General features: G+C 41.6%; 1 protein-coding gene across 3 annotated transcripts in view; it reads right to left on the bottom strand.

Moving 5' to 3' along the window:
* The window catches only part of RNF38 (ring finger protein 38), a 411,040-nt gene that overhangs the window by 119,551 nt on the left and 265,831 nt on the right, over window positions 1–25,658 (bottom strand). For all 3 annotated transcript variants that reach the window (XM_069767548.1, XM_069767540.1, XM_069767557.1), the window contains exon 2: window positions 15,343–15,413. In XM_069767548.1, coding sequence (XP_069623649.1) covers window positions 15,343–15,413 — 71 coding nt within the window. The remainder of the gene's footprint in view (window positions 1–15,342; window positions 15,414–25,658) is intronic.

Here is a 25,658-nt window from a genome sequence, read left to right as displayed (position 1 = left end):
GTTTATTTATAAAAAATATCAAAAATTTGAGAAAAATGTTAAAAAATTAGCAATTTTCTAAATTTGAATGATTATCCCTTTAATCCAGATAGTCATACAACAGCAAACCATTAATAAATAACATTTCCCACATGTCTGCTTTACATGAGCACCATTTGTAAAATGTTATTTTATTTTGTTAGCATTTTAGGAGGTTTAAAAATGTAGCAGCAATTTTTCATTTTTTCAAAGAAATTTACAAAATTTATTTTTTTAGGGACTTATCCATGTTTGAAGTGACTTTAGGGGTCCCATATATTGGGAAACCCACAAACGTGATACCATTTTAAAAACAGCACCCCTAAACATATTGAAAACTGCTGTCAGGTAGTTTATTAACCCTTCAGGTGCTTTACAGGAATTAATGCAAAGTGGTATGACAGAAATGAAAATGTGTATTTTTACCACCTAAATGTTGCTAACTTCTAAACAGATTACTACAGCCGTCAGACTCTAAGGCCACTATTTGGTCATGAATTGCCATTGCAAACATCAGGATCACACAATCATGATCTGAGGGCACCAATTGTGACAAAGAAGAAGCCCCCACACTCTGTTAACCATTTATAATGATGTAGTCACTATTGACAGCAGCATCTAAGGGGTTAAACAGATTTAGTTGGTGCAAATACTGATCGTGGCTGGTACAGCAAGTTGTCAGCTATAGTGTACAACCGACAGATGCTGGATTGTCATCTGTATGGGGAGGCTATTCTCTTATATCTCAGGTCAGTTAAAAGACGTATTGGCGGTCATTAAGGGGTTAAAACTAACGTAATTAAACACAAACCAAGTTAAACTGTATGAATGAATATACAGACAATTTTTTCACAAACAAATGGCAATCTGCAGCAGCTACTGTATATATTTACCAATGGACTGAAAAGCACTAAGCCCTGCCTAGAGACTGACTGTATTCAGCCACTTTCCCTGCTCCAGCAGCTGTCCCTAGGCTAAATGCAGAATGTATCTGATACAAACTGCAGAGCACAAGATTAGCTGGTAGAAGGACTTTTAACATGGTGGTTCAGCAAAGTATTACCACTAGAGGACTCTGATTTCTGAAACTGTGCACAGAGACCAGAACAACTACTCTCTTCCTCCAATCAGAACTGTCTCTGAGCTGTGTGATGGCGTGAGTGTGCCGAGCGTGGCAGCATCGGTCCTTTTATAACTTCTGATGAGGTAATGCGGCCTGCCAACCACAGTAATGCCACAACCAAGATGGATACTGCATTGCAGTGACTCACGGGCAATTCCCACATGTTTATTGGTTGTACAGGTGCCAAACATGCAAGGCGGGGATTCGAGCATAAGGCTACTTTCACACTAGCGTCGGCCCGTCGCAGTGCGTCGGGCCGACGTACTAACAGGCATTATTACAATGCATCCGCTGCCCCATTGTGAGTTGCGGGTAGGAGGGGGCGGAGATCCGGCCGCACATGCGCGGTCGGAAATGGCGGACACGACGCACAAAAAAAGTTACATGTAACGTTTTTTTGTTCCGATGGTCCGCCACAACACGACGCAACCGTCGCACGACGGTTGCGACGTGTGGCAATGCATCGCTAATGTTAGTCTATGGGGAAAAAACTCATTCTGCAGCCAACTTTGCAGGATGTGTTTTTTCACCAAAACGACGCATTGTGACGTGCGTCGTACGACGCTAGTGTGAAAGTAGCCTTACATCCAAACACCAGACAATGATTGTCAAATGCAGAGCATATCCGAGCACGCAGAAACTTAAGTGATATCAGAGAATCACTGAGCATTTTTGCTTATCCCTAGCTGGCAACTACCTTCCTGCAAGCTTTTAGGCCCATAAGAAAAAAATAGTCCCTAATAACCCCTTTAAGGATTTAAAACATTAAAAACTATAACATTAAAAGTCTTCATAGTCTACCAACCTTCCAAAATAAAACATTCAATTTTGTTGACAATATTAATGGAAACCAGCGGCTGGGGACCAATTTTTTATATCTCTTAAAATTAAAAATATTACAAGAGGGTTTTTTTTTCTACTTTTTGAACTTTGATTGTGATTCCCTTTGCTTTATGGCTCCCATTACCTGTGGTTAGTTATAATTACATAATAGGTATGCTGTGGATGTGAGATCAATTCCACAGAGGAAATATTGCTACATTTTAAAGAGGTTTGAAAACGTCATTCTTACGTTGTACTGTACATTGTTGTCGATTTGCAGTGCAGACACATCTGAACACATTCTAATGATCCAAGCCACAGAGAGATGGACAATATTCATAAGAAAATATTTAAAAAATTCAACTCCATTAGTAACTAGTTAAGGAGCCGCTAACTAAATGCTGAAATCAGAGAAAGTGAAAAAATGTCATATATGTCTATGACACATTGTTGCCAAAGCAGATTATTAATTATTTGCTGATGTCTGGTATTCTAGATTTCTACATATTTATCGCCGTTCTGTACAGTATTTGCAGTGGAATGCTTTGATCCTTTAGGTGACATGACAACTCATAGGCCTTATTTACACAACCATATTTCAGATCCATATTTCCTTCCGTTTGGATCTCAGGAGGATGAAAAGGAAAACCTTTTTCTTTGGGAAAATTTGTATTGTGGGAAAACGCTTTCGTTCTTCCTCTTGTTGAGATACTTTTTTAGTCATGTCATGACACTTTTCAGGCAGAGACTAAATGATTTGTCGGTCTGGCTACTTTAAACATGAAACACAAGAAACGTTACCACATTTAAAGAACTGTAAAGCTGAGCTGTAGCTGCTTTATATGCCTCGTCATACCCTAAGGCTGGTTTTTTTTTTCAGGAATAAATCTGTAAATGTTTTCTTTTTCTCCTTTAGAAATTCTTCACTGTGTTTATGAGAAGACTCCGAACAATACAATCTAGCAACATTATGTGTCTGCCGCTGTTCACAAAAGAGCTTTGGACAGCAGAGATTAAATTCTTTATCCTTATTATTGTAGTTATTTTGCCAGCCTTGTAAATGTTTTTGAACTACATATTACAAAATCCCAAGTAAAATGTGCCTTCCTGTCATTACTCTCTTGTAATTAACCCTAGATCAGCTTCTTCAGCTCCTGACCTAAAGGAAAACATTTGCAAATAAGTAAGCAAAGGCTGCAAAACTAATCAGTCAGTCAGTACTTGATGGCTTTTTGCAGTCACCTTCCATTCAATGTTATACTTACCTACAGCCACCTAATGCAGAGAGCAATAGAAATTATTTTTTTCTTTTTATTTCTACAGGGTGCTTCACTTGCTACTTTACCTAGAAAGATTGCTGTAAAAGAGACGATCTGAAATTTGGACTATACATAGCTTGTGTGAGATATGGGAACATGATATCTAATTGATATTTTGATATCTGATACAGTTTGGCCCAAAAATACTTGCTCCAAACTCAGCCGCCACCTTTGGCATTCCCCCAGGCCAAAACGGAAGTCAAATACACATCAAAGGGACCTCATTATCCAGCGAAGGCACTTCCTAGGACAGGGCAGACCAATGGCCTTTTTTAATTAGCTCAAGCAGATAGGCCTTTGAAACTCTCTCCATTGGGGCCAAAAGACATAGACCCTGTGTCCCCCAGCACCAAGTCCAGCAATTATCACAGGAGTGTGAACTTTTGTGCAGTTACCAGCCAACTGGCTTTCTTTGTTGGACTCAGGCTGACACACAGACATATTGGCACCGCAGATCCCAGGCTCAACAGCACCAGGCTCTGAGATATTGAATCTAGAAGATGACCTTTAATAAAAGAATGCAATATCTCTGAACCTAGCAGAGCACATAATCAGAATCTGCATTCCTTTCCCCACAAGCCCATACCATGCAGCTACCTCTAGAACTCTGCGTTATTGAGTTAGAAAGCATAGCTACCAGGAATTAAATAATGTAGCCTGGAATTAAATACAGTCTCCCTGCACAGATAAAATCCAGCAGAAAACAGTGGTGCCGCCGCCATCCCATTTAGAGTGTCGGACGGAAAGTTATGGGCATCCATTGTTCTGGATGGAAAACCATGCTCTCAGATATGGGAGGAGAGAGGCTGCACAGCCCAGGGGTTGGCACAGCGTGTGGGAGGGAGAAGCCTAGGGGATAATAGGCAGCTCCTCATTTTGGACTTTCTCTACTGGCAGGAGGCCCGCTAGCTGATGCGGCCAGAGAATTACATAACAAAGATTTGGACCTGTGATTCATCAGAGCGTCCCTGTGGTCACATGCTACATAACACGGTAATTGTAATCTATCTGTATACTACCTTTGTACTACACTCCTGACTGTATAAATGTATATTGTTCTTGTATATATTCTAAGATAGCGCTTACCGCATGTGTTGGGGGACACTCGCTTAGCAACGGGACTCAGTCACACAGGCACGTTTTTCTCACAAAAACAGTCCATGCGGTTTATTATGACATCATAAACCAGGTCATGCACAGTCCATTACACTTCATGGAACACAATAGGCATCAACAGGTGACATTAAGTTGCGGCTTTAACTTACATATTTCATATACGGCTTTTAACTCACAGTTCAGACACTACACCAACCAGCCCTCCTTGACTAGTTCCCGGGGGTGTCCATACGCCGTATCAATGTCTCTAGTCATATAGTGCACACGACATTGATTCGTAGTCTCTAAACACACAGGACCTCACTTTGTCCAGTTGCCGTGGGAGACCACACAGTTCATTACTGACCCCCTGTCAGTGCACACAAATTCCCCATACTCTGGGTTACCTTCCAGGAGTGCCTGCTCCACAAGCTGACTCCTGTCAGTCCTCTCTCTCTCAGGGAAGCTGCCGACCTGGGATCACCATCCCGGACAATGTCTTGCTCACTAGGCCACCTGACAATCCAGATTCTCAGATGGGCTGTAGCTCCCCCAGTGCAGTGCCGTTGCCGACTCTGCCTCCACTTCTTCCCATGTGCTCTTCAGGAATCCTACTCCCAGGACTTCCAACACAGGTTGTGCTCTTCAGGAGTCCTACTCCCAGGACTTCCAAAACAGGCCACTCAGGGTGCTATTCAGGATGTCCGTCCCCACGTGGGACCGTTCAACACACCAGTCTCTAAGTGTGCTGTGCAGGGATCCGATCCTACTCCCAACACACAGGTCTTCAGATCCACGGCCTCACAGCGCACTATTCAGAGATCCAGATCACACTCAGGACCTCCCAACACACAAGCCGTCCAGGATCTACACAGTCTACCTTACAGAGACCACTACACCACCATGTGACCACACCATGGTCACATTATGTAGTTGTAACCACTCCCATAGATGGGAGGTTTGTGTATGGCTAGTTCGACCCACCCAGCTCTCAGAACTAGCCCTGCCAGCCTCCCTCTAGGAGAACACAATTACTTGTGGGACTACAGGTCCCAGAACATCGTTACTTCAGGCTTACAGCACAGAGTATCTTCCTCTGCGACACACATATTGGCCATTTACAACTCTGCCAGTCACTGTTTCAACATCATTATGACCACAGATATGCCTCAATGCACACCCGGAGGAGCACACACAGCGCCCCCTAGCTGCAACAGCAGTCACTGCATCACAATATATACCTGTATCTTTCTAGTGCTCCTTTCAGCGATTAAATATAAAATTTATCTTGGGCTGTTCTTTTTTCCCGATTCACAAATCCCCACATCCGCACGCTCGGTTGGTTATTATACGCTTCCAAAGGTTGGTTTCTAACCCGATATAAGCCTGTTGTCGGACGGGGATTATATCTAACGAGGAACTGGTGGCAGCATACCATACTGTGTTAGTGAGGAACTCTGACAGTGATGGCCGGGAGGTTTATATATGTCCCCAGCTTGGACTGGTGATATATATCCTCCCTCACTGGGAGAGCCTCAATAACTCGTACCGATAAGGGAAGCCTTTCCGGCAACTACTTGCCCTCAGTGCAGTTCCCTGACTGACCTGGGGTAAGTAATGGTGCCAGAGAGCTGATCCCTGCTCTGTCATTGTCTCCCCTCCCCAGTGGTGAGTGATGTCGACACACCCCTTCCCCTGTACGATCCGTCACACCTTGCTTCATGAGAAACTGATGTTTTAAAGCAAGTGTTGAAAATGTCACTGTTCACATCCAAGCATGCCTGCATGCGCCGTTCCATATTGTTGAATGTATTCCACAGAACATCTGGGGTCATAGCCTGAATTTCTCGTTGCATGTTCTCTCAGAGTGCCTGTAATGTTCGTGGCATGTTACTGTAAATCTGAACTTTTCAAAAAGAAAAAATCTGACGGTGTATGCACTGCCCTTTTAAAAACAAGGGAGCGAGCATTATCCGCACTGCTGGGAAGCCCTTACAGCTTGAACAGGAAGCAGGAGACGTGCCAGGAGACAAACATACCCAAACCCCATTGAGAAGCAAAACCAAATGCATAGCTAAAACTTTCAGGGGGGAAAAAAGCTGCTAAACCAGCTAAAATTTCTCTATAAATAAGTAATTTAAAAATAATTGACTTGCGTTCCCCTGTATTTTTTATAACCATCCAGGCAAAACTGACAGCTGCAGGCTGTGACTCTCAGCTGTCAGCTTATCAGGAATAGAGGGGTCCCCATGTTTTTTTTTAAATATTTAAATAAATAGTTTTAAAAAACGGCATGGGCCCCCCCATTTTTGGCAACCAGCCAAACTAAAGCAGACAGCTGGTATTCTCATGCTGGCAAGGGGCCATGAATATTGCCCCCTTCCCAGCCTAAAAATAGCAGCCCACAGCCGCCCCAGAAAAGGCGCGTCTATTATATGTTCCAATTCTGGTGCTTTGCCCGATTCTCCCCACTTGCCCTGTGGCGGTGTCATGTGAAGTTCAGTATGTTTGTGGGGTTAATGTCACCTTAATGTCCGGTGACATCAAGCCCATGACTAAGTAAAGGAGAGGCGTCTGTAAGACACTTATCCATTACCAAACATTCAAATAGAGAATGAAGACAGCGCCTCATACGTTGGTGAAAAATCGCAGTTCCTTTATTTTGCCCTCTGTGGCAACGTTTTGATCTACATGATCTTGTTCAAGCTTGGTAGTTAACCCTTTATTTGCTATGAGGTGCTGTGAATTGTTTATTCTTTGAATACCTATCTATTACTAATCCTATGGTTATATTATAAATAAACACACAGCCAGAATAAAGTCTTTAATTAAAAGAATGACACAGACTCCTTTAATGAATCTAACGTCATCACCAATTCCACAGAAGCTGATCCAAAGGCAGAGGGGCTGTTAGCCCTCTGTCAGCACCTGGAATGCTGCAATCGTGATCAATCGCAGCATTTCGGGAGTTAAAGTGCCTGGAGCGGTCTGTGACCTCTCCTGGTACTTAGTGCCGGGTGTCAGCTGTCAGAATCAGCTGACACCCGGCAGCGATCACCTGCACATCACCCATGTGCGCAGACAATTGCGCAGACGTTATTATCCGTCCGAGGTCAAATAGGCCCAGAACACATGGACGGATTATTCTGTCTGATGTCAGACAGGGGATAAAGGGAATGTGCTACCAGGTTTTTGCTCCTTCACCTGAGAGCAGCATAATGTAGAGAAAGAGACATTGATTCCAACAATGTATAACTTACTTTAATGGGTGTAGCCATTGTAGTACAATCAGAATTTAAAGATGCTGCATGCAGCAGAGCTCTGAAAACTAACCCCGCCCACACCATAGCTTTCTGGATAGATTTTGTTTTGACATTAACCTAATCAGCAGATGGGGCATAAATGAACCAGGATGCAGGTGATCTGTAGTGTGGCAGGGAAAATCTCCTGCTGATAAAACACTCATTGTATTGAAAGATGAGCACACAGCCTAGTAACTGAGATATCCCTGAAATCTGTGCCTCAGCCACTACCTCATGCTGCTGTCAGATTACGTACAGTTGAAACCAGAAGTTTACATACACTATATGTATGGTGGATCCGCGTAACCAGATCTAGGAAATATGCTGATAATGTGCAGTGCATGATCAGCAAGTCTCTGTCAGTGCAGAGCTGACAGTTTCTACAGCATGGGGATGCTGCTGCATCTCCATGCTGTAGAAGTGATCAGCCTGCAAATTTTTTTTTTTAAATAATTGTAAAAATATTTAAAAAAAATGAAAAATAATAAAAAAATCAAAAGATATTGTATCTATAAATAAATATTTGAAAGAAAAAAAAAATATAAACAATAAAAGTACACATATTTGGTATTGCCGTGTCCACAACGACCCGACCCATAAACTGTCCCACTAGTTAACCCCTTTAGTGAACACCATAAAAAAAATCCAAAAAACAATGCTTTATCATCATGCTGCCGAAAAAAAGTGGAATAAAACGCAATCAAAAAGACTGATATAAATAAACATTGCACCGCTGAAAATGTCATCTTGTCCTGCAAAAAACAAGTTGCCATACAGCTCCATCAGCGGAAAAAAAAAAGCTATAGCTCTCACAATAAAGAGATGAAAAAATAATTATTATTTCTACAAAATAGTTTTTATTGTGTAAAAGCGCCAAAACATTAGAAAACTATATAAATGAGGTATCGCTATAATCGTACTGACGCGAAGAATAAAGCTGCCTTACCAATTTTTACCACACATAGAACTGCACAAAAAACCCCACAAAAAACAATTCCTCAATTGCTGGTTTTTGGTTATTCTGGCGCCCAAACGGTAGTTTTCTCCCTCATATTGGGTATCGGCATACTCAGGAGAAATCGTACAATAAATTGTATAGTGCAATTTTTCCTGTTACTCTTATGAAAATGCAATATTTTGTGCTGAAACATATTTGTGGGGAAAATTTGATTTTTTTACGGCTCAACATTATAAGCTTCTGTGAAACACCTAAGGCTTCAATTTGCTTACCACACATCTAGATCAGTTTCCAAAATGGTGTCACTTGTGGGGGATTTCCACTGTTTAGGCACATCACAGGCTCTCCAAATGCGACAAGGTGTCCGCCAATTGTTGCAGTAAATTTTGCATTCAAAAGGTCAAATGGTGCTCCTTCCCTTCCGAGCTCTGCCGTGCGCCCAAACAGTGTTTTTCTCCCTCACATGGGGTATCGGCATGCTCAGGAGAAATTACACAACACATTTTGAGGTCTATTTTTTCCTGATACCCTTGCCAAAATAAAAAAAATTGGAGCTGAAGTAAATTTTTTGTGAACAAAATGTTAATTTACAAAAAAAAAATCATGTGAAGCACCTGAAGGGTTAATAAACTTCTTGAATGTGCATATGAGCACTTTGAGGTGTTAAGTTTTTAGAATGGTGTCACTTTTTGGTATCTTCTTTCATATAGACCCCTCAAAGTGACTTCAAATGTGATGTAGTTCCTAAAAAAAAGATATGTTCCAAAAAATGTTGGAAAAATGAAAAATCGCTGGTTAAATTCTAACTGATGTAAAGTAGACATGTGGGAAATGTTATTTATTAACTATTTTGTGTGACATATCTCTGTGATTTAAGGGCATGAAAACTCAAAGCTTGAAAATTGCAAAATTTTCCAAATTTTCATCAAATTTCCTTTTTTTCCACAGATAAACGCAAGTCATATACCAAAGAAATTTTAGCACTGCCATGAAGTACAGTATGTCATGGAAAAATAATCTCAGAATCACCGGGATCCGTTTAAGCGTTCCAGAGTTATAACCTCATAAAGTGACGGTGGTCAGAATTGTAAAAATTGGCCTGGTCATTAAAGGGAACCTGTCACCTGAATTTAGCAGGACTGGTTTTGGGTCATATGAGCGGAGATTTCGGGTGTTTGATTTAGAATGGTGTCACACTTGGGTATTTTCTATCATATAGACCCCTCAAAATGACTTCAAATGAGATGTGGTCCCTAAAAAAAAATGGTGGTGTAAAAATGAGAAATTGCTGGTCAACTTTTAACCCTTATAACTCCCTAACAAAAAAAAAAATTTTGGTTCCAAAATTGTGCTGATGTAAAGTAGACATGTGGGAAATGTTACTTGTTAGGTATTTTGTGTGACATAACTCTGTGATTTAATTGCATAAAAATTCAAAGTTGGAAAATTGCAACATTTTTGCCAAATTTTCATTTTTTTCACAAATAAACGCAGGTAATATCAAATAAATTTTACCACTATCATGAAGAACAATATGTCACGAGAAAACATTGTCAGAATCACCGGGATCCGTTGAAGCGTTCCAGAGTTATAACCTCATAAAGAGACAGTGGTCAGAATTGTAAAAATTGGTCCGGTAATTAACGTGCAAACCACCCTTGGGGGTAAAGGGGTTAAGTAGTGAAAAAAAATTCAAAATTTGTAAAAAAAAAAAAAAAAGGTTGCCATTTTCCTCCCAGACCTGTACTGTCTCCTTTTTTGGGACCTGGGGCTGGTTGATGGCTTATTTTTTACGTGCTGAGCTAACTTTTTTTATTGGTGTATGGCAGCACGGTGGCTCAGTGGCTAGCACTGCAGCCTTGCAGCGCTGGAGTCCTGGGTTCTAATCCCACCCAGGACAACATCTCCAAGGAGTGTTGTATGTTCTCCCCGTGTTTGTGTGGGTTTCCTCCGGGTACTCCGGTTTCCTCCCACATTCCAAAGACATACTGATAGGGAATTTAGATTGTGAGGCCCATTGGGGACAGTGATGATAATGTGTGTAAACTGTAAAGCGCTGCGGAATATGTTAGAACTATATAAAAATAAAGATTATTATTTATTATTATTATACGATGTTTTGATCGCCTTGATTACTGCATTTAACCCCTTCATGACCTTGGGATTTTCCATTTTTCCGTGTTCGTTTTTCACTCCCCTTCTTCCCAGAGCCATAACTTTTTTATTTTTCCGTCAATATGGCCATGTGAGAGCTTAGTTTTTGCAGGATGAGTTGAAGTTTTGAACGACATCATTGTTTTTACCATGTTGTGTACTAGAAAATGGGAAAAAATTCCAAGTGCGGTGAAACTGCAAAAAAGTGCAATCCCACACTTTTTTGTTTGGATTTTTTGCTAGATTCACTAAATATTAAAACTGACCTGCCATTATGATTCTCCAGGTCATTACGAGTTCATAGACACCTAACATGTCAAAGTTATTTTTTATCTTAGTGGTGAAAAAAAATTCCAAACTTTGCTAAAAAAATAAATAAATAAAATTATGCCATTTTCTGATACCCGTAGCGTCTCCATTTTTCAAGATCTGGGGTCGGTTGAGGGCTTATTTTTTGCGTGCTGAGCTGACGTTTTTAGTGATACCATTTTGATGCAGATACGTTCTTTTGATCGCCCGTTATTGCATTTTAATGCAATGTCGCAGCGACCAAAAAAACGTTATTTTGGCATTTTGAATTTTTTTCTCGCTACGCCGTTTAGCGATCAGGTTAATCCTTCTTTTTATTGATAGATCGGACAATTCTGAACGCAGCGATACCAAATATGTGTAGATTTGATTTGATTTTTATTGTTTTATTTTGAATGGGACGAAAGGGGGGTGATTTAAACTTTTATGTTTTTTTTTATTTATTTCATATTTTTTTAAACATTTTTTTTTACTTTTGCCATGCTTCAATAGCCTCCTTGGGAGACTAGAAGCTGGCATAGCCTGATTGGCTCTTTTACATAGCAGCGATCATCAGATCGCTCCTATGTAGCTTAATTACAGGCTTGCTATGAGCGCCGACCACAGGGTGGCGCTCACAGCAAACCAGCATCAGGACCTCTATGGTTACTATCCTGATGCATCGCTGACCCCCGATCATGTGACAGGGGTTGCCGATGCGCGCATTGTCGGCCGCGCGTCAGGAAGCGGTGGTTAAATGCCACTGTCAGCGTTTGACAGCGGCATTTAACTAGTTAATAGCGGCGGGTGGATCGCGGTTCCACTCGCCGCTATTGCGTGCACATGTCAGCTGTTGAAAACAGCTGACATGTCCGCTTAGATGTGGGCTCACCATGGGGGATCTGACCTCGGACGTACTATCCCGTCCGAGGTCACAAAGGGGTTAATTGCCATGTTGCAGTGATCAAAAAAGGTAATTCTAGAGTTTTAATTTTTTTTCTTGTTACATCATTTACTAATTAGTTTATATTTTGATGTAGTGTTTGTTTCTGAAAGCGGCAATACCAAATATGTGTATTTTTTAAATTGTTTTATTTTGAGCCAAAAGGGGTGATTTTGTGACAAAAGGAGAGTGATTTGAACTTTTATGTTTTTAAAATATTTTTTAAAACATTTTATACTTTTTATCTTGCTTCAATAGTCCCCTTAGGAGACTTGAAGTTGAGATTATCCAATCGCTTGTGCTACACATAGCAGGGCTACAGCCCTGCTATGTGTAGGTAGCTAAAATCTTCTCCTATGAGGAGAGCTGCACTCTCAAGCCTGGTGTTCTTCTGGTTCTTTAATATGTCAACAGTCGTGATCTACCCCCAGATGTTAGGGGCACACAACAGCTGATCAAATCAGCTGTCATGTGCCTAAAAAATGCGGCGCCGAAGCCCGCATCAAATGTCGGGACATGACCTATAAAGTACCAATAAGTCATAGGTTGTGAAGGGGTTAAAGCATGACTCCATTGTTTGCTTTAATAACGCACTGCTGGAGTGGTGCTTTATATGTAATTCCCTTGTCTCATACTCACCTGTCGCCGCTATCATCCTTTTCCAGCATCGCTCCTGTCGGTCTCCGGCAAAAAGTGACCTGTCGGCAGTTCCAGTGTTTCATGAGAGCTTCATTCAGGCTCTCAAAAACTTGCATTGATTGAGCTCTTCTGATGTAACTTCTGACATCTGGCCAGTCAGAAGTTACGGGCACAATAAGGCATTGTGGGCCCGAAACTGCATCTCTAAGAAATGAAGCAGATGGAGGGTGAGTAAAAGAACAAGGGCAGAAGGCTTACATTTAAAGTGCCACTACAGCGCTGCAAAAAAAAAATGCTCAGTGGTGCTTTAAAGAACAAGAAGTGCAATTCTAGAATAGCCCCAGTTGTAGATAGTATAACGTGGCACTACTGGGAGGGTGCTCAAGTAGGTTCCCAAACCAATTTGTGAAATAAAATACAACTTAAGTAATCTGTGAAAAGTACTTTAATGCAGTCCCCAAAAAAAGCAGACGTTTCGGTCATAAACAGACCTTCATCAGTGTGCCGACTGCTCAATAGGAATGAGAAAATGTAGAGATAGCGCTGTGCAAGAATACACCTGTTAAGACCTGAAAGGCCAAAATAAGACTGGTGTTCAAATGGGTAATCCACCCAAAGTCCTAGTTCAGATGCGTTCCCCAATCAAATAAAGGTATTATCCGGTGTCCACCAGGTGTGAGGTATACGTTGTACCAGTGGTTGTCAGTGGGTGCGCGTACTTCTCCAATGTAGTATCCGAAAAAAAAAAAAAACGCCCCTGTGTGAACTTAGCTTATGTCATTTTCTGATGAGAAATTCACTTTAAGAAATTCAAAACTTTTTTTTTCTAAAGTTCAGCAGCTTGCTGATATGGTAAGATTACCATTCTAGACAGTGAGTCATATTTTATTGCAGTCATGCCACGAAAGAAAGGTCCGGTCTCTCTTTTCCTTCTGATCACAAACACCATTAATTCATTACACTTGTAAATGAAGCTAAGAGCAAATCCCAGGTGCTCTATCCCTACACAACCCATTTCTCAAATTTTTATTGCATTTTTGCAAATCTACTCAGCATACTAGAGACTAGATTTTACTGTCGGTGTAATGCTGCTTGCTTGTCTGAACAGGAATTTATAGTGGTATTCTACAGAAAGAAGCTAGTTGGCTTCCATTAGAAGGTTGGGTCAGGGAAGGTAAGTCAAAGCATAAACAGGTGCTTCTCACAAAATAAGAATATCATCAAAAGGTTCATTTATTTCAGTTCTTCAATGCAAAAAGTGAAACTCATATTATATAGAGTCATTGCAGGATAACTAGAACAGTGGCAGAGACTCATTGCTGGATGCTGGGACAGTGAGTAAAGTGTGATTTTTTTTTTTTTTAACCAAACTGTGCCAGGGAACCTGCTTTCTTCTGAAAAGGGCTAACCCCTATGACTCTCATGTACAGGATTCTCTGATTTGCATGGACTCATTACAATCAGTACAAACATAGAATCATAAAATCATAGAATGTTAGAGTTGAGAGGACTTCAAGGGTCATCATGTCCACCCTCCTGCTCAATGCAGGATTCACTAAACCATCTCAGATAGGTGTCTGTCCAGCCTCTGTTTGAAGACTTTCATTGAAGGAGAACTCACCGCCTCTTGTGGCAGCCTGTTCCACTCATTGATCGCCCTCACTATAGAATCAGTATTTAGAAGTACGGTAGTTCTTGTAAAGGGAATACCTCCATCATAAGGCCTTCAAGACGTGGCATATAATACTTCATAAAATGGAGCTATAGAAATTATATTTGCCCCTTCTAGTCTCTGGTGGGCAAATGTTACCTCAAAAGGAGTAATCAGAAGAAAATCCATATCCATAAGGCCAACTCATCTTCTTGCACAATGGAACAGAAAAAATATAAGTAAACAAAGGTAGGTTGGCACAATAATCTTGTCGAATCTTGCTATATGATGCCATCTATCTATATGGCTGCTTTGTACTTATGCTTAGTAGCTTCAAGATCACAGATACCACAATATCTAGCTATGGAGCTTCTACGCAGTGGCTCAGTGGTTAGTGCTGGGTTCCTGGGTTCAAATCCCACCAAGGACAGCATCTGCAAGGAGTTTGTATGTTCTCCCTGTGTTTGTGTGGGTTTTCTCCTGGTTCTCCTGTTTCTTCCCACACTTCAAAGACATACTCACAGGGAAAAATGGATTGTGAGCCCCAATGGGGATAGTGATACAAATGTCTTTAAAGTGCTGAGAATATGCTGATGTATATGCAAGCATAATAAATAAAGATACATACAGAATGCACAAAAATATATATATCCACCATGTTTCAGAGATAGGCTTTGTAAAGTACATGTTATTATCCATTCATGTCACCTTCACCTTTGTTTGCTGCATTTCTTATTTGGTGCCTCTTTGACAATTACTTTCTGTTAATGCCTTTATCCTTAGACACAGCAATGCACATGAATAAATATATTAGGTTATATGTAGACACATATTTGAATTTCATGAGAAACATTCTTTAATAAAGGTTAAGCTTCCTACTTAAGGCATCTGAGACTCCCGGGCTGTGCGCTGAAATGTTTAATGCACTTCTCGCCATGTGTTATTGCTTAAGTAATGAGCAATTATTGAATTTCTTTTTAAAGTGTGAAAGGTTGTCATGTTATTTATGAGCTTTTAAGGGCACATGTACCTTTTCGCTGTCATCGTTGCATATGTGGTCTTGATGTACTGGCTGACACTGAAACGAGGGGCCCAAATGACCTGCAAAAGAAAAATAATAAGAGAGGTATATCATTCATTGTTGCAAATGGCTCTTGAAAGGTGGCTGTGCATACACTATTAAACCCACAGTAAAATGAAATCACATACTTAGTTTTACCATGTTCATTTGTATTAAAACTGGTCAATTTAAAGGGAACATGTCAGCTTAGAAATGCCATTCAATACATGGGCAGTGTGTTACCATAATTAGCAGGAAGAGTTCACCGATTGATATATAGGGAAAAATTCAGTATACCTTTTTATTTAAAATCACTGAAATCCCTGCTCGTTTTGGGTTTAACAGCAGTCGAGAGGTGGAGCTAATCTGTGATTGACAGCCTTCTTTATACTTGTGTGCTTACAAAGATAGCTGTCAGTCACTAACTAGGGCTACCCCCTTAACATCTATGCGTAGAATGAGCAGGAAATTCAATGATGAAGATACAAGTAAAGCTGGTCATACTCATTAGATGGCTGTTGGCCGAACGATGCTTTGGCTCATCATTTGGCTGATTGTTTGACTGACAGCCAAGCCAGCCAGCCCTACGATACACAGGAGTGCTCATTCGGATGAGCGCTCCTATGTTCTCTAGGAGAAAGCAGCCAACAGACATCTCTGCCAACCTATCTCTGGGAGAACATAGCGATTGGTAGCTGGATCGACATTTCACCCGACGATCAGCCTCAATACACATCAGAGTATCAGCCGGACCTATCGATACTGGTGGGTTCGGACAACATTAGCCTAATGTGTGCAGGGTCCTAAGGCTAGGGCTCACGCACCACTCAAATCACAGTGCTGCAATGCAACATCACATCTAATGATTTCCAATGGTGTCACATAACCATCTGTGTCTGCAACAGAGTTGCAAATGTTTCTGAATGTGTTTGGTTTTCGGCCACTGGTCACAAGTCACACGTAAATCACTTGCCATAAACAGTTGCATGTGACTTGCGTGCATAATTTTTTCTTCACAGCAAAATAACAGCTCTAAAATAGTTGGCAACAGAAAGTCACAGACAAGTTGCACTTAGCATTTTGGTAGCGTGACTTGTCTGAGAATTGCTTTCGCGCAACACATGTCAACAAGTGGCCCTATACTGAATCTTTCCTCAAAAAATAAATATCACACTGTTCGGCACCTCCTGATTTATAGATTTCTGCTGGCAGATCAGTTTGTTTATTTAAAGTGACAGATTCCCTTTAACCCCTTCATGACCCAGCCTATTTTGACCTTAAAGACCTTGCCGTTTTTTGCAATTCTGACCAGTGTCCCTTTATGAGGTAATAACTCAGGAACGCTTCAACGGATCCTAGCGGCTCTGAGATTGTTTTTTCGTGACATATTGGGCTTCATGTTAGTGGTAAATTTAGGTCAATAAATTCTGCGTTTATTTGTGATAAAAACGGAAATTTGGCGAAAATTTTGAAAATTTCGCAATTTTCACATTTTGAATTTTTATTCTGTTAAACCAGAGAGTTATGTGACACAAAATAGTTAATAAATAACATTTCCCACATGTATACTTTACATCAGCACAATTTTGGAAACAAAATTTTTTTTTGCTAGGAAGTTATAAGGGTTAAAATTTGACCAGCGATTTCTCATTTTTACAACGAAATTTACAAAACCATTTTTTTTAGGGACCACCTCACGTTTGAAGTCAGTTTGAGGGGTCTATATGGCTGAAAATACCCAAAAGTGACACCATTCTAAAAACTACACCCCTCAAGGTACTCAAAACCACATTCAAGAAGTTTATTAACCCTTCAGGTGCTTCACAGCAGCAGAAGCAACATGGAAGGAAAAAATGAACATTTAACTTTTTAGTCACAAAAATTATCTTTTAGCAACAATTTTTTTATTTTCCCAATGGTAAAAGGAGAAACTGAACCACGAAAGTTGTTGTCCAATTTGTCCTGAGTACGCTGATACCTTATATGTGGGGGTAAACCACTGTTTGGGCGCATGGCAGGGCTTGGAAGGGAAGGAGTGCCATTTGACTTTTTGAATGAAAAATTGGCTCCACTCTTTAGCGGACACCATGTCACGTTTGGAGAGCCCCCGTGTGTCTAAAAATTGGAGCTCCCCGACAAGTGAACCCATTTTGGAAACTAGACACCCCAAGGAACTTATCTAGATGCATAGTGAGCACTTTAAACCCTCAGGTGCTTCACAAATTGATCTGTAAAAATGAAAAAGTACTTTTTTTTCACAAAAAAAATTCTTTTAGCCTCAATTTTTTCATTTTCACATGGGCAACAGGATAAAATGGATCCTAAAATTTGTTGGGCAATTTCTCCTGAGTACAACAATATGTCACATGTGGGGGTAAACCACTGTTTGGGCACATGGTAAGGCTCGGAAGGGAAGGAGCGCCATTTGACTTTTTGAATGAAAAATTATCTCCATCGTTAGCGGATACCATGTCGCGTTTGGAGAGCCCCTGTGTGCCTAAACATTGGCGCTCCCCCAGAAATGATCCCATTTTGGAAACTAGACCCCCTAAGGAACTTATCTAGATGCCTAGTGAGCACTTTAAACCCTCAGGTGCTTCACAAATTGATCTGTAAAAATGAAAAAGTACTTTTTTTTCATAAAAAAATTATTTTCGCCTCAATTTTTTCATTTTCACATGGGCAATAGGATAAAATGGATCATAAAATTTGTTGGGCAATTTCTCCCGAGTATGCCGATACCTCATATGTGGGGGTAAACCACTGTTTGGGCACACGGCAGGGCTCAGAAGGGAAGGCGCGCCATTTGACTTTTTGAATGGAAAATTAGCTCCAATTGTTAGCGGACACCATGTCGCGTTTGGAGAGCCCCTGTGTGCCTAAACATTGGAGCACCCCCACAAGTGACCCCATTTTGGAAACTAGACCCCCCAAGGAACTTATCTAGATGCATATTGAGCACTTTAAACCCCCAGGTGCTTCACAGAAGTTTATAACGCAGAGCCATGAAAATAAAACATAATTTTTCTTTCCTCAAAAATGATTTTTTAGCCTGGAATTTCCTATTTTGCCAAGGGTAATAGGAGAAATTGGACCCCAAATGTTGTTGTCCAGTTTGTCCTGAGTACGCTGATACCCCATATGTGGGGGTAAACCACTGTTTGGGCACACGGCAGGGCTCGGAAGGGAAGGCACGCCATTTGGCTTTTTAAATGGAAAATTAGCTCCAATCATTAGCGGACACCATGTCACGTTTGGAGAGCCCCTGTGTGCCTAAACATTGGAGATCCCCCAGAAATGACCCCATTTTGGAAACTAGACCCCCAAAGGAACTAATCTCGATGTGTGGTGAGGACTTTGAACCCCCAAGTGCTTCACAGAAGTTTATAATGCAGAGCCGTGAAAACAAAAAAAAAAAAATATTTTCTCAAAAATGATATTTTAGCCTGCAATTTTTTATTTTCCCAAGGGTAACAGGAGAAATTTGACCCCAAAAGTTGTTGTCGAGTTTCTCCTGAGTACGGTGATACCCCATATGTGGGGGTAAACTACTGTTTGGGCACATGCCGGGGCTCGGAATTGAAGTAGTGACGTTTTGAAATGCAGACTTTGATGGAATGCTCTGCGGGCGTCACGTTGCGTTTGCAGAGCCCCTGGTGTGCCTAAACAGTAGAAACCCCCCACAAGTGACCCCATTTTAGAAACTAGACCCCCCAAGGAACTTATCTAGATATGTGGTGAGCACTTTGAACCCCCAAGTGCTTCACAGACGTTTACAACGCAGAGCCGTGAAAATAATAAATACGTTTTCTTTCCTCAAAAATAATTATTTAGCCCAGAATTTTTTAATTTTCACAAGGGTAACAGGAGAAATTGGACCCCAATAATTGTTGTGCAGTTTATCCTGAGTATGTTGGTACCCCATATGTGGGGGTAAACCAATGTTTGGGCACACGTCGGGGCTCGGAATTGAGGGAGCACCATTTGACTTTTTGAATACGAGATTGGCTGGAATCAATGGTGGCGCCATGTTGCGTTTGGAGACCCCTGATGTGCCTAAACAGTGGAAACCCCTCAATTCTACCTCCAACACTAACCCCCTCACACCCCTAACCCTAATCCCAACTGTAGCCATAACCCTAATCACAACCCTAACCACAACCCTAATTCCAACCCTAACCCTAAGGCTATGTGCCCACGTTGCGGATTCGTGTGAGATTTTTCAGTATCATTTTTGAAAAATCCGCGGGTAAAAGGCACTGCGTTTTACCTGCGGATTTTCTGCGGATTTCCAGTGTTTTTTGTGCAGATTTCACCTGCGGATTCCTATTGAGGAATAGGTGTAAAACGCTGCGGAATCCGCACAAAGAATTGACATGCTGCGGAAAATACAACGCAGCGTTTCCGCGTGGTATTTTCCGCACCATGGGCACAGCGGATTTGGTTTTCCATAGGTTTACATGGTACTGTAAACCTGATGGAACACTGCTGCGAATCTGCAGCGGCCAATCCGCTGCGGATTCGCAGCCAAATCCGCACCATGTGCACTTAGCCTAATTCTAAAGGTATGTGCACACACTGCGGAAAAGGCTGCGGATCCGCAGCAGTTTCCCATGAGTTTACCGTTCAATGTAAACCTATGGGAAACAAAAATCGCTGTACACATGCTGCGGAAAAACTGCACGGAAACGCAGCGGTTTACATTCCGCAGCATGTCACTTCTTTGTGCGGATTCCGCAGCGGTTTTACAACTGCTCAAATAGAAAATCGCAGCTGTAAAATCGCAGTGAAATGCGCAGAAAAAAACGCGGTAAATCCGCCATAAATCCGCAGCGGTTTAGCACTGAGGATTTATCAAATCCGCTGCGGAAAAATCCGCAGAGGACCAGAATACGTGTGCACATACCGAAACCCTAACCCTAGCCCTAACCCTAACCCTAACCCTACCCCTAACCCTAACCCTACCCCTAACCCCACCCCTAACCCTGCCCCTAACCCTATTCTAACATTAGTGGGAAAAAAAATTCTTTATTTTTTTATTGTCCCTACCTATGGGGGTGACAAAGGGGGGGGGGTTCATTTATTATTTTTTTTATTTTGATCACTGAGGTAGATTATATCTCAGTGATCAAAATGCACTTTGGAACGAATCTGCCGGCCGGAAGATGGCGGCGCCCAGGGAGAAGACGGACGGACCCCGGCAGGATCGGTAAGTATGATGGGGTGGGGGGGAGCATGGGGGGGGGGAATCGGAGCATGGGGGGGTGGACCGGAGTGCGGGAGGGGTGGAACGGAGCACATGGGGGGTGGAACGGAGCACGGGGGGGTGGAACGGAGCACGGGGGGTGGAACGGAGCACGGGGGGTGGAACGGAGCACGGGGGGGTGGAACGGAGCACGGGGGGGTGATTGGAGCACAGGGGGGTGATTGGAGCACGGGGGGGGGCGGACAAGAGTATGGGGGGAGCGGAGCACAGGACGGAGGGGAGCCGGAGCAGTGTACCGGACAGATCGGGGGGCTGGGGGGGCCATCGGTGGGGTGGGGTGGGGGCACATTAGTGTTTCCAGCCATGGCCGATGATATTGCAGCATCGGCCATGGCTGGATTGTAATATTTCACCAGTTATAATAGGTGAAATATTACAAATCGCTCTGATTGGCAGTTTCACTTTCAACAGCCAATCAGAGCGATCGTAGCCACGAGGGGGTGAAGCCACCCCCCCTGGGCTAAACTACCACTCCCCCTGTCCCTGCAGATCGGGTGAAATGGGAGTTAACCCTTTCACCCGATCTGCAGGGACGCGATCTTTCCATGACGCCACATAGGCGTCATGGGTCGGATTGGCACCGACTTTCATGACGCCTACGTGGCGTCAAAGGTCGGGAAGGGGTTAAGATCAAAGTTCCAACTGTAATATAACGGAGCAATAGTCATTGGGATGCGTGTCAATGAATTATTCCATACAATTTCAATGAAAATGATTTTCAGTAATCCTATCTGTACACATCAAAATACAATGCATGGTAAAATGGTAGTATTTGCAGATTTGTCCATTTGTTTCTCTTGGTAAGCAACTTTGGTCAACCAGGTACAGTGGGGAAAATAAGTAATTGATACACCACCGATTGTACAAGAATGGAGAGGTCTGTAATTTTTATCGTAGGCACACTTCAATTGTGAGAGACAGAATCTAAAAATAAAAGACAGAAAATCACATTGTATGATTTTTAAATAATTAAATTGCACTATATTGCATGAAATAAGTATTTGATCACCTACCAACCAGCAAAAATTCTGGCTCTCACAGACTTGTTAGTTTTTCTTTAAGAAGCCCTCCTACTCTGCACTCATTACCTGTATTAATTGCACCTGTTTGAACTCGTTACCTGTATAAAAGACATCTGTCCACACACTCAATCACACACCAAACTCTCTTTCATGGCCAAGACCACAAAGCTGTCTAAGGACACCAGGGACAAAATTGTAGACCTGCACAATACTGGGATGACTACAGGACAATAGGCAAGCAGCTTGGTGAGAAGGTAACAAATGTTGGCGCAATTGTTAGAAAATGGAACCCAAGATCACTGTCAATTTTCCTTGGTCTGGAGTTCCATTCAAGATCTCGCCCTGTGGGGTAAGGATGATCCTGAAAATGGTCATGAATCAGCCCAGAACTACATGAGAGGACTTGGTCAATGACCTGGTCAATAACACACTACACAGTCATGGATTAAAATCCTGCAGGGCAATTAAGGTCCCCCTGCTCATGCCAGCACATGTCCAGGCCCGTTTGAAGTTCAACAATGACCAACTATATGCTCTAGAGCAGGGGTGTCAAACTGCATTCCTCGAGGGCTGCAAACAGGTCATGTTTTCAGGATTTCCTTGTACTGCACAGCTGATAATTTAATCACCAACTCATTATTTGTGTAGGTAATTAAATTATCACCTGTGCAGTACAAGGAAATCCTGAAAACATGACCTGTTTGCAGCCCTCAAGGAATGCAGTTTGACACCCCTGCTCTAGAGGACGCATGGGCGAAGGTCATGTGGTCAGATGAGACCAAAATAGAACCTTTTTGGTATCAACTCCACTCGCCGTGTTTAGAGTAAGAATTGTACCATTTGTTTTCCGTTTGGGGGTACATTGGACATTAAAGGCGCTTTGTTTTGAACTTTCCTTTGGTCACTGCTTGTCTGTCACACTGCACCAACCCCGCTGCACTACAACTTATTTAATGCAATAAAATGCAAATTAATTATGTAAAAATAATACAATGTGATTTTTTGGAATTTTTTTAGATTCTGTCTCTCACAGTTGAAGTGTACCTATGATAAACATTACAGAACTCTATATTGTGATAATGCAAGCAGTTATGGCCGCATGCCAACTTCTGTTGTAGATGGTAAAGAATGAAAGTGGGGATCTTTATCATTTACACATAAAAGCCTACTGAACTTTACAGTACAAGAACACTGATCATACACATTGTTATCGTTGCGTTTGTGTCTGAACCCTCTCCTGTAAACTCTGCTGCTAGGTAGCCAGCAGCCACTTCGTATAGGGCACCCTGCATAAATTCAGATCCATGTTTAGTGGTCAAAGGGTAAATGCTAGGGTGACATATGCAAAGTCTGTCCATGAAAGTCTTGATAGCCAGGCTACTACAGAACTTATCTACTCTTAACTCCTGATGGAAATCAATATCAATTAATAGACATTTTCCACATCAAATTGTAAAAGAAATATGATATCTACAGTAGATGAATCCAGTATGCTGTATTTTGGACAAGGAATAAACAAATAAAATGCTGAAATAAAAATACAGCATTTAATGTCCTTTGTATACATTTTCGAAAGATGAACATGCAAAGAGTGAACATTATATTATCCCACTAATAAAACACTCTCATAGAACATCTGGTTAACCTGTATACAGAACCCATTACAGTGGCCAAAGCATCGTCCATGACCTTTCTGGCAGACTATGATTTGCTGGACATTCTTCGGAGACCTGTAACAATATGTTGTGTGACATTTGTGAATGTCACTGACTTGTTTTGTAATAAAAGTACCTTGTTTACAACTGTCCAACCAAAACTTTGCTTACTACTATTAAAAGAGTTTTGCCCTTCCGCATGTCTAGAGTTTAATGAACATCTCAACTAGGACAATGTCAGTCAATCTGAACAGCAAAAAGGGTCTTTTACATGGGCCAATAATGTTAGTTTATGAATGTTTGTCGCACCCCACTGTTGGTACATGCACAAATCTTCTGTCATTTGATTGTATCTTTTATGTGGAAATTAAAATCATAGTTTGTTTAAAGCGCGTAACTCTGTGTAAACAGGGATGTTCTGCCTATAATGATAAAACTGTATGATAACGATTGCACTGACAATTGTTCGGTCACAGTACCAATGGTTGCTCTATGGAAATAGAACTAAATGAGCCCCAATTGACTCTTACAATTTTTTGCTGAGTGAATACATTGTCTGGCAGAGCAGAAAGTCTAAGAGGCCGACTCATCAAAGCTTTTTTACCACTTTGACTCAACAACACCAAAACAGTCAGTGCCAGGCGGTAGGTGATGTGGCTACACCCACCAACACAGACAAAAAAAAATGCTGATGCTTTATAGGTCAGAATTGCTACTCTAGTATCCAATTGAAGTAGCATTTCTGGAGCACTGTACGCCACTTACTAGAGTTGCCAAATTCATAAAGTGGCATGCACCTCTTAATTAATTAGCTAACTCTATTTCACCAAGACTGACAGTGCCAAAGAGTATATTCAAAAAATGCTACAAAAATGGCTCATCAAATGTTCAAAAGAATCATCCTATTCATTTATATGAAAAATGACTTGCTGTTTGTGTGTTCCGTCTTTAAAGCATCTTTTATGTGGTTCATACTTTCAAAGGTGCAAATCGCTTAAAAGAAGTGTCCTGTCCATTTTCTGGTAGGAAGACACTACATACTGTTACGCTCGCAGGTGGCGCACATGGTTTGCGTACCCAGTGTGCCACAGGGTCGCACCTGTGTAGGAAGAGGCCTAGCTAAGTGGCTACCTGGTGTTCACTGGGGTTCCTGATGTTAGAGACAGCTTGGGCTCCAAGTAGCTGCCAGGTACCACTCCTAGGCAGTCACCGGTACTGCAGCTGCCGATCCCAGGGTTCGGGTTCCCTGACATGGGGAGACATGACTGGAGTCACTGACTAGCAGGATACGGAGTCTGACAGACTGTGCGCACATCTTGGATCTAGAAGATAACTGCATGTGTGAACAAGAACCTAACAGGAAAGAGTTCTGGAGATGGCCGCACTAGGACCAGGGACACGGACTAAGGACTGGCAAATGTGGGAGAAAACCACTATTTGGGTACACAGCAGAGCTCGGAAGGCAAGGCGCTCCATTTAACTTTTTGAATGCAAAATTTGCTGGAACAATTAGCGAACACCATGTCGTGTTTGGAGAGCCCTTAATGTGCCTAATCAGTGGAACCCCCCCCACAAGTTACCCCATTTTGGAAACTAGACACCTCAAGAAATGTATTTAGATGTGTGGTAAGTACTTTGAACTCCCAGGTGCTTCACAGAAGTTTATAACGTTGAGCCGTGAAAATAAAATAAAAAAATAATTTTCTCCACAAAAATGTTTTTCAGCCCCACACTTTGCAATTTCATAAGAGTAACAGGATATATTGCATCATACAATTTGCTGTGTATTTTTTTCTGAGTAGGCTGATACACCATAAGGCTGCCGTCACACTAGCAGTATTTGGTCAGTATTTTACATCAGTATTTGTAAGCCAAAACCAGGAGTGGAACAATTAGAGGAAAAGTATAATAGAAACATATGCACAACTTCTGTATTATCACCCACTCCTGGTTTTGGCTTACAAATACTGATGTAAAATATTGACCAAATACTGCTAGTGTGATGGGTAGCCTAAGTGGGAGAAAACTACTGTTTGGGTGCACAGCAGGTCTCGGAGGGTAAGGAACGTCATTTGACTTTTTGAATGCAAAATTTGCTGGAGTCATTAACGGATGCCATTTTGCATTTGAAGAGCTCCTGATGTGCCTAAATAGTGTAAACCCCTACAAGTGACTCTATTAAGGAAATTAGACTCCTCAAGGAATGTATTTAGATGTTTGGTGAGCACCTTGAACCCCAGGTGCTTCACAGAAGTTTATTACGATGAGCCATGAAAATAAAAAAAATCACATTTTCCCCACAAAAAAATGTTATTTTAACCCCAAAATATTTTTTTTCACAAG

The sequence above is a fragment of the Ranitomeya imitator genome, chromosome 1 (genome assembly GCF_032444005.1).
Source record: "Ranitomeya imitator isolate aRanImi1 chromosome 1, aRanImi1.pri, whole genome shotgun sequence".
NCBI lineage: Eukaryota > Metazoa > Chordata > Amphibia > Anura > Dendrobatidae > Ranitomeya > Ranitomeya imitator.
This window is presented reverse-complemented; position numbering and strand designations above follow the sequence as displayed.